The sequence below is a fragment of the Erythrolamprus reginae genome, chromosome 2 (genome assembly GCF_031021105.1).
Source record: "Erythrolamprus reginae isolate rEryReg1 chromosome 2, rEryReg1.hap1, whole genome shotgun sequence".
Taxonomy (NCBI): Eukaryota; Metazoa; Chordata; class Lepidosauria; order Squamata; family Dipsadidae; genus Erythrolamprus; species Erythrolamprus reginae.
This window is the reverse complement of record NC_091951.1, coordinates 194,497,795-194,513,883: the sequence shown is the minus strand read 5'-3', so window position 1 is coordinate 194,513,883 and position 16,089 is coordinate 194,497,795. Positions and strand designations below refer to the sequence as shown.

Sequence of the window (16,089 nt, the reverse complement as noted above, 5' to 3'; positions counted from 1 at the left end):
TAACATTATTATTAATTAATAATATTAATATTATTATTAAAATAATATCAATATTATGAATAAAAATATTATTATTATTACTATTACTATTATTATTATTACTACTACTACTACTACTACTACTACTACTACTACTACTACAACATTAATCCATTTAGCCTTCTGATTTGGTAAATAATTTGAATGCCGATCTACCCTCATCTTATAGTATTAGGAGTTCTTGTAAATAGGAAATACCTTTTATGTATTTTGGATGTTGATATCTCCACTGTATAGTCCTTTCCATCTGTGTTGCTTTTTGTATTCCTTGTGCTGTTTTGTACCACTGAAACTGGAGTCCTCAGAGCCTGATTCAAAGCTATTTTACAGTCCCAATTATAGTTCCATTCCATTAGGGAAAGCCATATTAAATCTCTCCTATACATTATGTAATGTCTTGTATAAAGCATAAAAATATACCGCCCGCTGCCCTCCCCATGAAGAAATATATCTCCTTCATCATATCTATTTTGGTCCTGATTGGACATACTTACACACAAAATATAGAACAAAATTAGTTCTGAATTGGCACATTCTTGAAATCACTAGATCATCTTTAGGATATATTAGGATTATATCCAGGGTTATATTAGCTATATTTACTATGGTAATATTAATTAGTGGTTATATATTAGGATATATTCAGGATTAAATTAACATCTCAGGGGGTCTACTGGTATATGCTCTCTTATAACAGAATCATCAGATTCAAAATTATCTAAAAGGTAATCAGTTTAAGGAACATAAACAATTTGAATGTTATGATCTTCCTGTCAAGCCAGTACAGGAGTTGGTGATAAATTAACAGCTTGCCACACTATCTATAGAAGACCTGATGTTTATGGGAACTTGGGAGGGGTGATTTTCAGGAGGGAACAGATGTAGCCACAAAGCATTATTTTGAATGGTTCAAGGACATCCTATGCCCAGATACCTGGGCGGAAGAGGAAGGAGGACTGGCCATGCTGGCACAATCTCAGTGGGCAACGTGACAAGTTTGTGGGTGGAGGAACTTTCAACTGAGTAGGAAACTCAGATTCTGGTTTCCCATTGTAGGTGCCAGGATGGCTCCAGAAATAAATTGGAACTTTGAGGAGTGCTTTGACTCCGACTTTGATTTAGTTCGGATGTTACCTGGAACCTTGATACAGTGAGACCTCACCTATCGCTGGTGTTACGTTCCAGACCCGGCCGCGATAGGTGAAATCCGCGATGGGGAATTTATCGACTGATAGTACTTATTTAAGTATTTATATTGTAATTGTTTGGTAAGTTTTTATTGTTTTAAGTGTTTATAAACCCTTCCCACACAGTATTTATTTTAGATACAGTATTTAAATACAGTATTTACAATTTTAGATATATTTTTTTTAAAAAACCTGCCGATCGAGTTCGGCGGGCTGTTTAAATCTGCCAATCGACTTCCTCAGAAACCCGCGAACCAGCGAAGATCCGCGAATGATTTTTCTCATTAATATTTCTTGAAAACCCGCAATGAAGTGAAGCCGCAGTAGGTGAAGCGCGGTATAGCGAGGGACTACTGTACTTACTTTGTGACCAGGCTGCGGTCCTTCCGAATACTCTCTGCTCCAGGTTTATCCCTTTCTGGCTCTAACTTTTTGGTATTCTTTTTTTGAACCCTCTTGGTTCGGGCCTTGCTGATGGTGGGTGCACAGTGCTTGGGTAAGAGCTGGGAGATAAGACAAAGATAAAGAGGTTAGGGCATATGGAATGATTGGCTGTGGCGGTCTGGGAAATCATCTTCAAGAAGAAGCTTTTCCCCTACCAGCATGGAAAAACAAATTAATAAAATCAAGGCAACCATAGCTATACAAAGCTTCGGTAATCCCCTAAGTATTAATCATTTCCTTTGTCTCATCAACCATCACCCCAAAATGTATTCATTTATTTACAGTGATACCTCGTCTTACAAACGCCTCATCATACAAACTTTTCGAGATACAAACCCGGGGTTTAAGATTTTTTTGCCTCTTCTTACAAACTATTTTCACCTTACAAACCCACCACCGCCACTGGGATGCTCCGCCTCCAGACTTCCGTTGCCAGCAAAGCACCCGTTTTTGCGCTGCTGGGATTCCCCTGAGACTCCCCTCCATGGGAAACCCCACCTCCGGACTTCCGTATTTTTGTGATGCTGCAGGGGAATCCCAGCAGGGGAATCCCAGCAGTGCAAAAACAGGCGCTTTGCTGGCAATGGAAGTCCAGAGGTGGGGTTTCCCAGCGAGGGGAGCCTCAGTGAAATCGCAGCATCGCAAAAACACAGAGGTCCGGAGGTGGGGTTTCGAGGACTTCAGTGTTTTTGCGATGCTGCGATTTCACTGATGTTCCCTTCGCTGGGAAACTCCACCTCCGGACTTCTGTTGCCAGCGAAGCGCTCATTTTTGTGATGCTGGGATTCCCCTGCAGCATTGCAAAAACACAGTCTGGAGGTGGGGTTTCCCATGGAGGGGAGCCTCAGGGGAATCCCAGCAGCACAAAAACGGGCGTTTCAGCTGGCAAAACAGGTGAATTTTGGGCTTGCACGCATTAATCGCTTTTCCATTGATTCCTATGGGAAACATTGTTTCGTCTTACAAACTTTTCACATTAAGAACCTCGTCCCAGAACCAATTAAGTTTGTAAGAAAAGTATCACTGTATTTATTTATTGGACTTCTATGTCGCCCCTCTCCGAGGACTCGGGGCGGCTCACAACATATAGAAGCAATACAACATCGTAATCTAATTAATTAAAAAACAATTAATCTAAACCCCCAATAATATTAAAATTAGTCACTACCATTTACACAGTGAACATACATTACATTCGTTTGGCCAGGGGCTAGGATCTAATGGCCCCAAGCCTGGTGGCATAAGTGAGTCTTTAGAAGGCGAGGAGGGTAGGGGCAGTACAGATCTCTGGGGGGGGGAATGATTCCAGAGGGCTGGGCCCCCCACAAAGAAGGCTCTTCCCCTAGACCCCACCAAGCGACATTGTCTTAGTTGACAGGACCTGGAAAAGGCCGACTCTGTGGGACATCACCGGTCACTGGGATTCATGCGGCAGGAGGCCGTCCCGCAAGTAATGTGGCCCGATGCCATGAAGGGCTTTATAGGTCATAACCAACACTTTGAATTGTGTCTGGAAACCAATCAGCAACCAGTGCAGACCGTGGAGTGCTTCGGTGTAACCAGTAACATGGCGAATCAATAAATCCAGGCCGACATCTAAGACTTAGTTGGACCAACTGGAGAACCCAAGTGATTTTGTCAATCGAATGTGCGAGGGGTCCTTCCTTGGTCCTCTCCAAGCTTGGTTGTTTTCTTGCAGACATTTTGTTACCCAAACTAGGTAACATCATGATTACTAATACTGATGATGTTACCTAGTTTGTCCACAAGAAAACAACCAAGCTCAGAGAGCACCAAGTGCCCCTCATTTCAACCCTGAGATACAATTCTTCTTCTTTATTGGCGCATGTCCAACCCATTCCCCAAGCAGCCTTCTTTTGGTTTTATACTAAGAATCTAGCCCATGCTCTTCATAGCCCCATTCATTTGCCTATCCAGCCCATTCATAATCTTTATTCCTCAGTTCTACCAGGAAGTGACCAGAGAAGTGCACATGATGTCTAGTGTGTTACAAAACAAACAAAAAACAAAAAAACCCCACCCCACATACTTTAATCTTGCTTTCCTTTGAAAGCAAGTTCTATAGCAGTGGTGGCGAACCTTTTTTTCCTCAGGTGCCGAAAATGTGTGTGTGTGTGTGTACTACTGCACATGCGCGAGTGCCCACAACCATAATTCAATGCTCGAGGACAGCGAAAATGCCCTCCCCCACCTCCTCCAGAGCCCCTCTGAAGGCCTGAAACAGCCCATTTCCAAACTCTGGTGGGCCTGGTAGGCCTGTTTTTCATCCTCCCCAGGCTCCAGAGGCAAAAATGCCCTCCCCCATCCCCCAGGAGACTCTCTGGAAGCCAAAAACGCCCTCCCAGATCCTCTGTGTGAGCCAAAAAGCAGCTGGCCGGCACACACATGCACGTTGGAGCTGAGCTAGGTCAACAGCTCGTGTGCCAGCAGATATGGCTCCACGTGCCACCTGTGGCACACGTGCCATAGGTTCACCATCACTGTTCTATAGTATTATTCCATCTTTCTCAGATCAATCTTTTTTCATCTTGCAGATTATTGTGCCTTCTTGGAGTCCTTGTACATGGTTTATCTCTGGCATCATCAAAAAAGCACAACAAAGAATGTTCTTTCTGCGCCAGCTCAAGAAGCTCAAACTGCCCAAGGAGCTGCTGATACAGTTCTACAGAGGAATCATTGAGTCTGTCATCTGCACCTCTATAACTGTCTGGTTTGGTGCTGCAACCCAACAGGACCGACACAGACTTCAGAGGAGAATCAGAACTGCAGAAAAAACAATTGCTGCCAACCTGCCTTCCATTGAGGATCTGTATACTGCACGAGTCAAAAAGAGGGCGGGGAAAAGAACCGTTGCACTTACCTGAACGGTCTTCTCGCTGCACTGCAAGGAGAGTCCAACATGGGTTAATCTACAGCCTATTGGAAGGGACTGAGTTAAAAATTAGCATAAATAACCGGTCCAACCCCCATGTTGCCCTCTCTGGGTCAGTCTTATAATAAAACGAAGTCATAGTGCTAGAAAAACAAGGAAACTTTATTCAACTGATTCAACAGAATCCAAACTCAACTATGAATCGTCTAGTGACCCTGGGCCCGTTAGCCGGGTGGGTTTGGACTCTCTTTGCAGTGCAGCGAGAAGACCGTTCAGGTAAGTGCAACGGTTCTTCTCCACTTGCACTGCTTCGGAGAGTCCAACATGGGATATACCCAAGCTTTAAACCATTAGGGAGGGAGAAGGCTGGACCAGGGGCGCAGACTCGGTGCAAACTCTCTGCAACACTCTGCGTCCAAAGGCCGCTTCAGCTGAAGCGAAACTGTCCAAACGGTAGTGCTTGATAAACGTATTGGGGGCAGTCCAGGTTGCTGCCCTACAGATATCTTCAAGGGGGGCCTGTGTCGCCCAGGCCGCTGATGTGGCTGCACTTCTTGTAGAGTGGGCCGTGATACCTCTAGGTATTGGTGCAGACCTTGATTTATATGCTATGGCGATGCAGGAGCGTATCCAACAACTGACAGTCTTAGAGGATACTTTATTCCCCATGGATGCCGGGAAGTAGGAAACGAACAGGGCCTCTGTTCTCCGGAAGGAACCTGTCCGTCTTATGTATATTTTGATGGCACGACGGACATCAATCTTGTGCCACTTTAGTTCCAGTGGATGTGACCCCTTGGCACAAAAATCCGGAAGGATGATGTCTTGTGACCTGTGGAAGACAGTGTTTACTTTTGGTAAAAAGGTAGGATCAGGCCTCAGGACTACATTGTTTGTATGAAAAATGCATAAGTCTGGTCTGATTGACAAGGCCGCGAGTTCGGATACTCGCCTCGCTGATGTGATTGCTGTTAAGAAGGCCGTTTTAAACGATAAGAGACGAAGTGGAATATCTCTTAGAGGTTCGAAGGGAGGTTCTGTCAAGGCCTGTAGGACCAGAGGTAAGTCCCATGTAGGGAATCTGTGAATGGTGGGGGGTCTGATGTTCGATGCCCCCCTGATAAAATCCCGAATCCATGGGTGTTGTGAAATTGGGCGAGAAAAGTCCATTTTAAGGATTGTGGCTATAGCTGCCGTTTGCCTGCGAAGCGTGTTGGGTGACAGTCCTTTGTCCAACCCAGCTTGTAAGAATTCTAGGATCTGGATTACGGATGGGTCCTGTGGGTCCTGATGACGGTTTCTACAAAATAAACAGTATGCCCTCCATGTGGCCTGATAAATGCGGGTCGTGGAGGGTCGGCGAGCTGCCTGCATAGTATTTATTACTTTGTCCGGTAGTTGTTCTCTCCTCAATCTCTCCCCCTCAAGTGCCACACGGCAAGACTCCACCACTGAGGGTCTGGGTGGTAAATCGACCCCTGTGTCAGGACCACCTTGTGGTGTGGGATTCGCCAGGGGGGAGAAATTGAAAGACCCATCAAGTCTGCGAACCAAGGCCTCCTGGGCCAGAATGGGGCCACCAGGAGGATTTCCGCTTGTTCTTGCAGCAGTTTGTTGACTACCCTTGGGATCAGACAGACTGGGGGAAAGGCATATAGCAGACCCTCCGGCCACTGGCATGACAGGGCATTGATCTGCTCTGCTCCCGGCGAGGGGAACCTTGAAAAGAACCTGGGCAATTGGTTGTTGTGATGGGTGGCAAACAAATCCACCTGTGGTGTCCCGTATTTGTGAATGATCTCCATGAACAGATCGTTGCCCAGGCTCCACTCCGCCGGATTTATGGTGGTCCGGCTGAGCCAGTCTGCTTGAAGATTTGAGATGCCGGATATGTGTTCCGCCCTCAAGGATGATAGGTGTCGTTCCGCCCATTTGAACAGGGACTGGGATTCCCTCATCAGGCGACCCGATCTTGTGCCGCCCTGATGGTTGATGTGCGCCCTTGTCGCCACATTGTCCGTGAGGATCAATACGTTCTGACCTCTGACCTGTGCAGTGAAATGTCTGAGAGCCAGGTGAACGGCTCTGAGCTCCAGGTAATTGATGTTTGGGCATGTGAGCTCCTCTTCGGTCCAAAGGCCTTGGGCCACTCCCACCTCGGAGTGCGCTCCCCAGCCCGAGAGGCTCGCGTCCGTTGTTATGGTCATCTCCTGTTGTGGCAGGAACGGTGATCCTTGCGTGAGGGCTGATGACTTCCACCAAGGAAGTGATTTCCTTACTTCGTGCGAAATTGTCACTGATGCGGACGAGTGACTCGTTCTGTTCCTCTGAAAGGGAATGAGGAACCATTGCAGAGGCCTGGCATGGAGCCTGGCCCAAGGTAGAATGTCTATACAAGATATGAGTACCCCCAACAGTTGAGAGAGGAAGGCTAAGGTCGGAGAACGGTTGCGTTGTAGCTGTGTGACCAAGGTTTTGACCTTGGCTTGTCGTTCTGCTGAAAGGAAGACCATGCCGGTTGTGGTGTCTATGTTGGTGCCTAGGTGAGGTAGGTACCTTGTTGGTGTAAAGTGGCTCTTTTGATGATTGATGGAGAAACCGAGGTGTTCTAGTGTCCTCATGGTTTCTGTTAGGTCGTGGTGAGCCCATCCAGGACTTTTGGACAGGATGATGATATCGTCCAGATACGCCATGAGGCGTAGTGGACGAGACCTGAGATGAGCTGTGAGTATGTCCAGTAACTTTGTGAATGTCCTGGGTGCAGATGATAGGCCGAAAGGCATGGCCTTGTACTGGAAATGCTGGTTGTCGAGGCAAAACCGAAGGTATTTCCTGTAATCCTGATGTACTGGGATATGCAGGTAGGCCTCTTTGAGGTCTATCGACGTTAACCAATCCCCTTGGCGAATTGCTGCTAATATTGTCTTTAGGGAATGCATCTTGAAACGCCGATATTTGAGGTATATGTTTAGTTGTTTCAAGTTTAGAATGAGGCGGCAACCACCGGAGGCCTTGGGTACTATGAACACGATTGAATAGTATCCCCGCCCCTCCTGATGGGACGGGACCCTTTCGATGGCGCCTATCTGGAGGAGGTGGTTGATCTCGTGATACAGAAGGTTGTTCTTGAGGTTGTTGAGGGTTGTTGGGCATTGCAGGAACCTGCTGGGAGGTTCCTGAATAAATTCCAAAGTGAGACCCTGAGCTATAGTTCTTAGAGCCCAAGAGTCTGTAGATATGGCTTCCCAAGAGGCGGTGAAGTGTTGTAGCCGTCCTCCTATAGGAAAGTTCTCGATGGAGTCATTTGTTCCTTCTATAACCTCCTCTGCTGGAGCCTCTGTATGGTCTCCTTGATTGTTGGAATTGTTTATTCCGGTCTCCAAAGCCACCCCTGTCTGCTCTGTACGAAGTTTGAGAGTATGACCCCTGAGTGTATGACCTTCCAACCTGGGGTGCATTGGAGGAGGCCTCTGCCCGAAAGGGTGGACGTCTGAAGTATGGTGTGGTCCGTCTGTCTTGCCTCCTATAGGTTCTGGGTAAGACCTTCTTCTTGTCTTTATCCTCTATGAGGACCTTGTCAAGAGATTCACCAAACAATTTAGCACCATCAAATGGGGCTGAAGCCAGACGCCATTTGGACCTGGCGTCAGCTTGCCATGTCCGGAGCCAGAGTAAGCGTCGAGCCGACTGATTTGCTGCTAGAGCCCGTGAAGAAAAGCGGGATGCCGATAAAGTGGCGTCCGCGGAGAACTCTGCTGCCGCTAATAGCTTGTTGAGGTCTTGCCTCAAGCGGCCATCTTCCGGTCCTAATCTCGTGAGCATGTCTTGCAGCCAAAGGACCGACGCTCGGTTAAAAAATGAAGCAGCTGAGGCTGCTTTGAGGGCCCATGCATTCATTTGATGGGCCTTTTTGATTATGCTCTCGGCCCTCCGGTCTTCTGGTCGTAGGCCGTCTGCCACCACTGATGGCACGAGTGCATTAGAAACAAGAGCCGCTACAGGGGCATCGACAGATGGGAATTCTAGTAAATTCTCCAATTCTGGTTCAAATGCATAGAATTTCCTTTCTGAGACTGTTGGGCCTAGAGCACCCGCTGGGTATTGCCAGGGTCTTTTAACATTGTCCAAGAACAATTTGGGAGCAGGTATACAGTCTGCATCCCTCTGGGTTTCAGTAAGTACCCTTGAGGTCGGTTGAGTGATCGTTGCCTGGTCAGCGGGCTTGCCAGGTGCATCTGAGGCGATAGTTAGCTTAGCCTTGTTCAAGAGCACACGAAAAATAGAGGGCCTAAAGAGGCCAGTATATGCCGGGGGTTCTGGAGGTGCACCCTCATCCTCTGATAGGCCATCATCCGGATCAGAACCATGCTCCCTAAAGCCCATGTCCTCCTGAAAGGATTCGTGCGTGGGAGATGGGGGTGCCGGAGCTGCCCATATATTCCTCTGGACAGATGGAGAAGGGCGAGGCGAAGCAGGGGGGGCACTGGGCATGTTTTGTTGGGCCCCAGCCACTATGCCATGGGAATAGGCCGAAGCAATCATGTCCTGCAATGCAGGTGGCAGGCGTTGCCAGGTGTCTGGGGAGGATCTGAGGCCAGCTGCTGTCGGGGTGAATGAGGCAGTTGGCATTGGTTGAGATGCCATGTGCCATGCCGGGGAAGAAGAAGGCCTGGTAATTTCTGGCCTAGTTGGCTCTGCCACCTGGGATGCACCCCCAAACCTATCCGGTGACCAGTCCCGATCAGTTGCTGATCCCATGCCCTCCGGGAGCCCCGGGGGGGTAGTACCTGTTATAGGTGCATTTTGTGGCATGGCAGCTTGCTTTTGCGCCTCCAATTGCTCCTCCAGGGCTTTGATGCGCCTTTCAGCATCTCTCATTGCAGAGGAGGTTTGCGAAGATTTAGACTTGGGCTTGGAAGAGTGAGACTTCTCCTTAGCCTTTGTGATCGGGGCCTCAGCTGTCCCCTGTTGGGCTGGATCGGCCATGAGGATGATTATAAGGCTCCGTGAGACCAACAGGTAATTGTAGCTGCGTTTGAGCAATTTGGTCAGTAAAAATGGCCGCCGCTATTATGTTCCGCCTCTTCCTGTTACACAGGACATCCGGGCGATATAATTGGGTAATCGGGCTGTCCGTCAACCCTCCAAAATGGCGGCCCGGAGCTAAGCCTCAAAATGGCGGCGCCCTGTGTTTGGTGCCTTTATTGTCATGGCCGCGCCCATTACAGCTGCCGTTACGAACGGCGATGATCTTTCTCGGCTTCCTGGCTCGGCGCTCCGCTCGCCGGCTCGTTTCCCCGCCGCGGCTTTTCTTCCCTGGCGGGAAATTCAAAAGTCCTCTTTTCGTCGTGTCCTGCTCCCGATGGTCGCTCCGAACAGAGGTATGGCCGCGCAGGCCGGGGACCTCGTTCCTTGGGCGACGCCCGGTCCTTGGAGCTGTACCCTCGCAGGGAAGAGGCTCCGACCTGGGTGAAGAGAAGTGGGCATAGCTCCGCAGAACCAGGGGCCCAAACTGCCGAAATACATCGTCCAGTCTCTGAAAGACAAACAGAAAAATTTTTTTGTTAGTGAATATCTTAATATGCTTTATAATAAAACAATAAAAACAGTAAAAAGTTAAGCAAATGTACAAGCTAAAACAACAAGACTACAAGAGTCATAGGAGGAAAAACTCATGAGTCCCTCCACTATGACTGAGTTTTTTAGACTGACCCAGAGAGGGCAACATGGGGGTTGGACCGGTTATTTATGCTAATTTTTAACTCAGTCCCTTCCAATAGGCTGTAGATTAACCCATGTTGGACTCTCCGAAGCAGTGCAAGTGGAGAATATTTACTGACCCCTCACATCCTGGACACAAAGTGTTTCAACTCCTACCCTCAAAACGTCGCTACAGAGCACTGCACACCAAGACAACTAGACACAACAACAGTTTTTTTCCGAACGCCATCACTCTACTAAACAAATAATTCCCTCAACACTGTCAGACTTTCTACTAAATCTGCACTTCTATTCTACTAGTTTTTCTCATCATTCCTTTCATCCATTTCCTCCCATGTTGACTGTATCTGTAACTTGTTGCTTATATCCTAAGATTTTTATTAATATTGCTTCTTCATTGCTTATTTGACCCCTATGACAATCATTAAGTGTTATACCACATGATTCTTGACAAATGTATATTTTATTTTATGTACGCTGAGAGCATATGCACCAAGACAAATTCCTTGTGTGTCCAATCACACTTGGCCAATAAAAATTCTATTCTATTCTATTCTATTCTGATCCTCAGCATCCCATGTGACTTGGGTTACTCACTTGCTCTCTCAGATTACACTGTTCAGCACAAGTCTCAAGGATGCAGGTCGCAGTCTGCTTTGCAATCTCTTCCAGGAAGTTGTTGCATATGGCCAAGGCACAGGTGCGCAGATGCGGATCCTGGAATAGGAAGCAAAAATCACCTTAGTTCACTACATGGCTTGTTTATTATTTATTTATTTGTTTATTTTGTCCAATACACAATAATACATAATGGAGGTTATAGAGGATATAGTAGAGAAGAAATACGAGATATAGGAGAGACTATAGGACAGGGGAAGGAAGGCACTCTAGTGCGCTTATGTACGCCCCTTACTGACCTCTTAGGAATCTGGAGAGGTCAACCGTGGATAGTCTAAGGGCAAAACATTGGGGGTTAGGGGGTGATACTACAGAGTCTGGTAATGAGTTCCACGCTTCAACAACTCGATTACTAAAGTCATATTTTTTACAGTTAAGTTTGGAGCGGTTAATATTAAGCTTGAATCTGTTGTGTGTTGTTGTGGTTGAAGCTGAAGTAGTCTTTGATAGGCAGGACATTGCAGCATATGATCTTGTGGGCAATAATTAGATCATGTTTAAGGCGTTGTAGTTCTAAGCTTTCAAGACCCAGGATTGCAAGTCTAATTTTGTAGGGAATTCTGTTTCGGGTAGAGGAGTGAAGGGCTCTTCTGGTGAAGTATCTTTGGACATTTTTGAGGGTGTTAATGTCAGAAATGTGGTATGGGTTTCAAATAGATGAGCTGTATTCTAGGATGGGTCTGGCGAAAGTTTTGTAAGCTCTGGTAAGTAGTGTGAGATTTCCAGAGCAGAAGCTACGTAGGATTAGATTAACAACTCTTGAGGCCTTCTTGGCAATGTTGTTGCAGTGGGCTTTGGCACTTAGATCTTTTGTTATTGTGTATTATGATTGTGATCAACTTCTTGAGTAAGTGAAAAGAGCATTTATTCATTTAAAAATAGGTTTCGTTTTCCTCAATAGGGCTTGTTTCGTAGTGCATACAATAAGTTTCATATTTTAAACTATGTGCTCATCTCCAAAGTTTAAAATGTTGTATTTATCAAGCCCTTCATATCTTGCCTATTTATAAGAATGTAATGCTTACTGTAATAAAATACAACAACAACACAATAATCAGTTAAAAGCACTGTTAATCACCACTGCTTATCTTACTTCTCCATACTACATACTCTTCAAAAGAATTCCTTCCATTTGCAGCGCTTCTTAAATCACATATACAGTGGTACCTTTACCTACAAACGTCTCTACCTACAAACTTTTCTAGATAAGAACCGGGTGTTCAAGATTTCCCCCCCTCTTCTCAAGAACCATTTTCTACTTACAAACCCAAGCCTCCAAAAATGGCAGGGAGAAACTTCCGTGGGACCTCTCTAGGAATCTCCTGGGAGGAAACAGGGCCGGAAAAGGCGGGAAGAAGCCTCTGTGGGGCCTCTCTAGGAACCTCCTGGGAGGAAACAGGGCTGGAAAAGGTGGGGAGAAGCCTCTGTGGGGCCTCTCTAGGAATCTCCTGGGAGGAAACAGGGCCTCCACCCTCCCTGTGGTTTCCCCAATCGCACACATTATTTGCTTTTACATTGATTCCTATGGGAAAAATTGCTTCTTCTTACAAACTTTTCTACTTAAGAACCTGGTCACGGGATGAATTAAGTTCGTAAGTAGAGGTACCACTGTATACTTAAGATAAAATATCTGGAACTTTCTCATTTGTATATGCATTATAGACATGATCAAAAATGTTTTTACTGAAATTGAACATACAATATGTACAAAACACTATTTTTTAAAAACCACAAAGACCGATGGAAATTATAAAGAATAGCAGAAAAAGCAAGTTTATGTAGGCTGGTAAGAACCTCTCAATCCAGCTGTTTTTTTCTTTCTTTTTCTCATGAGTTAAAAATGTACACACCTCCTCAGGGCACATTGGATGGATCGCATTACTGAAATCAGCACACAGAAGTGGGAAGACAATGATGTAACGCAACATGGATGGTTCCTCTAAGGAGGCGGCAAATAACTTCTCCAAATAGCGCACGTGGAAACTGTCAAAGAGAAAGAAACTGAAGAAGCTCAAACAAGTGGAAGCAAGCAACCTCAAGGCACATGTTTCTTTCCCATCCATTCTTCTAATGAATAGTAGGATGAATACTGGGTACAATTACTAAAAAAGAAGATAATGCTCCCAATGATATGGCCTGCAGAAAGCACTCTTTCTTGTATTTTTATTTAATGGTCTGGTGCTTTTTTTTTTAAAGAGAGAGAGTAATTTGAATAAAATGCCCATCAAGGCAATTAGCAACAGATGGTACTTCCTTGACTTTTTATTTAACAAATGTTTATCCACTTCTCTCCCACAAACCATTCATGTAGTTTGGCATAATAACAAAAATACAGGGGTACCTCGGTTCTCGACCACAATTCGTTCCAGAAGTGTGGTCGAGAACCGATTTGGTCGAGTACCGAATTAATTTATCCCATAGGAAATAATGGAAATGGGTTTAATTGGTTTCCAGCCCCGATTTCCTTTATTTCCTATGGGATAAACATATGAGGTCTAAGCACTCCAAGCTGTAGCAAGGGTGGGGGCAGTTTCGGGGGGGGGGCTCCTTTCCTCAGTGGTTCATCTTCTTCCCTTTAAGCAGTTACACCAACTTTCTCTTTCCCGGCAGTAGCGACGGCGGCCGCGGCTTTCCTTAGAGCAGCAGCAGCGCCGGGAACGTGAGATGAGAAAGGGAAGCCGTTGACGTTCCCGGCGCTGCTGCTGCTCTAAGGAAAGCCTCTGCTGCCGTCAGGAAGGAGAAAGTTGGTGTAGCTGCTTAAAGGGAAGGCGAACCACTGAGGAAAGGAGCCCCCCCCCGAAACTGACGGTATTGAGCCGCCCCCACCCTTCCTACACCCTTCCGCTCCAAGCTGTAGGGAGTGGGGGGGCAGCTGCAATACCGTCAGTTTCGGGGGGGCTCCTTTCCTCAGTGGTTCGTCTTCCCTTTAAGCAGTTACACCAACTTTCTCTTTCCCGAGAGTAGCGACGGCAGCAGAGGCTTTCCTTAGAGCAGCAGCAGCGCCGGGAACGTGAGATGAGAAAGGGAAGCCGCTGACGTTCCCGGCGCTGCTGCTGCTCTAAGGAAAGCCTCTGCTGCCGTCGCTACTCTCGGGAAAGAGAAACTTGGTGTAACTGCTTAAAGGGAAGACGAACCACTGAGGAAAGGAGCTCCCCCGAAACTGCCGGTATTGCAGCCGCCCCCCCACTCCCTACAGCTTGGAGCACGACTAGGAGGCTGTTTAGTGGGCGGCCAGAATGGGCGTGTCGGATTCCGACTCCCATTCCTTCTCACCCCGTCCCCTCATTTCGGATAATAAACAAAATTTTCTGTGGCTGTTCGGTATCCGAATTTTTGTTCAGATACCGAAGCAAATTTTGTACGAGAAAGGAAGCGTTCGAGTACCGAGGTACCACTGCATATTAACAAGTTACGAATAACACCTAAAACGAAAACACACAACCCCTATCCCTAACTTAACAGTTAAAGAACTGAGTATCAAAGGCTTAAAAATGAATCAGGTTTGGGGACCAGACCTGAAGAAAAGAAGCTGCATAGATGAGCTGCTGCTACAAAGAATATCCTCTCATTGGCAGCTTTGCTAATGATTCCTCTGATTACAAACCTAGGCCAGACTCAGGGGTTGTCCAGCAAGGCTTCATCACCAAACCCCCAAAACTTTACCCTTAGAGTGTCCACCATTGACCTCACCCGATTCCTAAGAGGTCAGTAAGAGGCGTGCATAAGCGTACCGGCATGCCTACTGTCCCTGTCCTAAAGTTCCCTCTTATCAGTACCCATCTTATGTACATAAACAATGTTAGATCTACTGTATAGTAATACCTCGTCTTACGAACCTAATTGGTTCCGGAAGTAGGCAGGACGTCTTCGTGACGTCAAAGCTCCACCTATGGAATTCCCTATTGGGATTCCCCACCTTCTTTCTAGCCTCCAGATCGGCCGAAAACGCCACCGCCCATCGCAAAAACAGCGCTCTGCCGCCCGGCTGTAACTTTCTGAAACAGCCGGGCGCTTCTCAGCGGCCTCCGGAACCCGAACCCAAACCCGTGGTTCGGTGTTCGGGAGAATGGCAAGAAGCCCCCCGGCTGTTTCAGAAGGTGACAGCTGGGCGGCGGCGCTTCTCAGCGGCCTCCCGAACCCGAAAAGTTCGGGTTCGGGAGAACGCCGAGAAGCCCCCCGACTGTTTTAAAAGGTGACAGCCAGGTGCTGCCGCCCAGCAGAGTGCCATTTTGCGATCTGCGGTGGGTTCATAAGCCGAAAAAAGTTTGTAAGAAGAGGCAAAAAAATTCCGAACCCCAGGTTCGTATCACAAGGGGTTTGTATCATGAGGTACCACTGTATATTACAAATACACACTTGACAAAATAAAAGAAAGAAAGAAAGAAAGAAGGAAGAAAGGAAGGAAGGAAGGAAGGAAGGAAGGAAGGAAGGAAGATAGAATATAAAACCCTTGTTCTTTAAGCATCCCAAGCAATTATCTCCATAAAATCAGCATTAAGGGGCTTTCAGTAAGAGACCCAGTTTTGTGCAATGGCTAGAAACCAGGAGGCTGTGAGTTCTAATCTCACCGTAGGCACAAAGCCAGCTGGATGACCTTGGGTCAATCCCTCTCATTCAGTTGTGAAAAAGAGGCAAGGCCAAACCACTTCCGCAATGTTGCCAAGAAAGCTGCAAAGAACAGTCCAGGCAGAAGCCAGGAGTCAACACTGACTGGAAGGTGCACACCCACCCACACATCCACAGCCACACCCACCCATGTGCAATAAGATCTGATCTGATCATCACCTTGAAACAATGGGTGGGTGAGAATGCGCACTGCCATCAGAATGTTGCTGTGAATTGGCATTCTCATTTCTATCAAAGATTCTGCCTCTGTGGAAATTCTGCCCCAGCCTTCCTTTGCAATAAGTGCACCACTGTGCCTATACTGTTTCTGTCCTAATGTTCCCATGTATTTATAAAGTATCATGTACTCATAACCACGCTTGTACCTCTTATATATTCACAAGCACGTTTATACTTTGTCTGTAATCATATACAGTGGGACCGCTACTTACGAACTTAATTCGTTCCGTGACCAGGTTCTTAAGTAGAAAAGTTTGTAAGTAGAAGCAATTTTTTCCATAG

General features: G+C 46.6%; 1 protein-coding gene across 4 annotated transcripts in view; it reads right to left on the bottom strand.

Moving 5' to 3' along the window:
* NCKAP1L (NCK associated protein 1 like) overlaps positions 1 to 16,089 on the bottom strand; it is a 134,576-nt gene that overhangs the window by 64,129 nt on the left and 54,358 nt on the right. For all 4 annotated transcript variants that reach the window (XM_070741000.1, XM_070741002.1, XM_070740999.1 and 1 more), the window contains 3 exons: positions 12,813 to 12,945; positions 10,882 to 11,001; positions 1,590 to 1,729 (listed from right to left, as the gene is read on the bottom strand). In XM_070741000.1, coding sequence (XP_070597101.1) covers positions 1,590 to 1,729; positions 10,882 to 11,001; positions 12,813 to 12,945 — 393 coding nt within the window. The remainder of the gene's footprint in view (positions 1 to 1,589; positions 1,730 to 10,881; positions 11,002 to 12,812; positions 12,946 to 16,089) is intronic.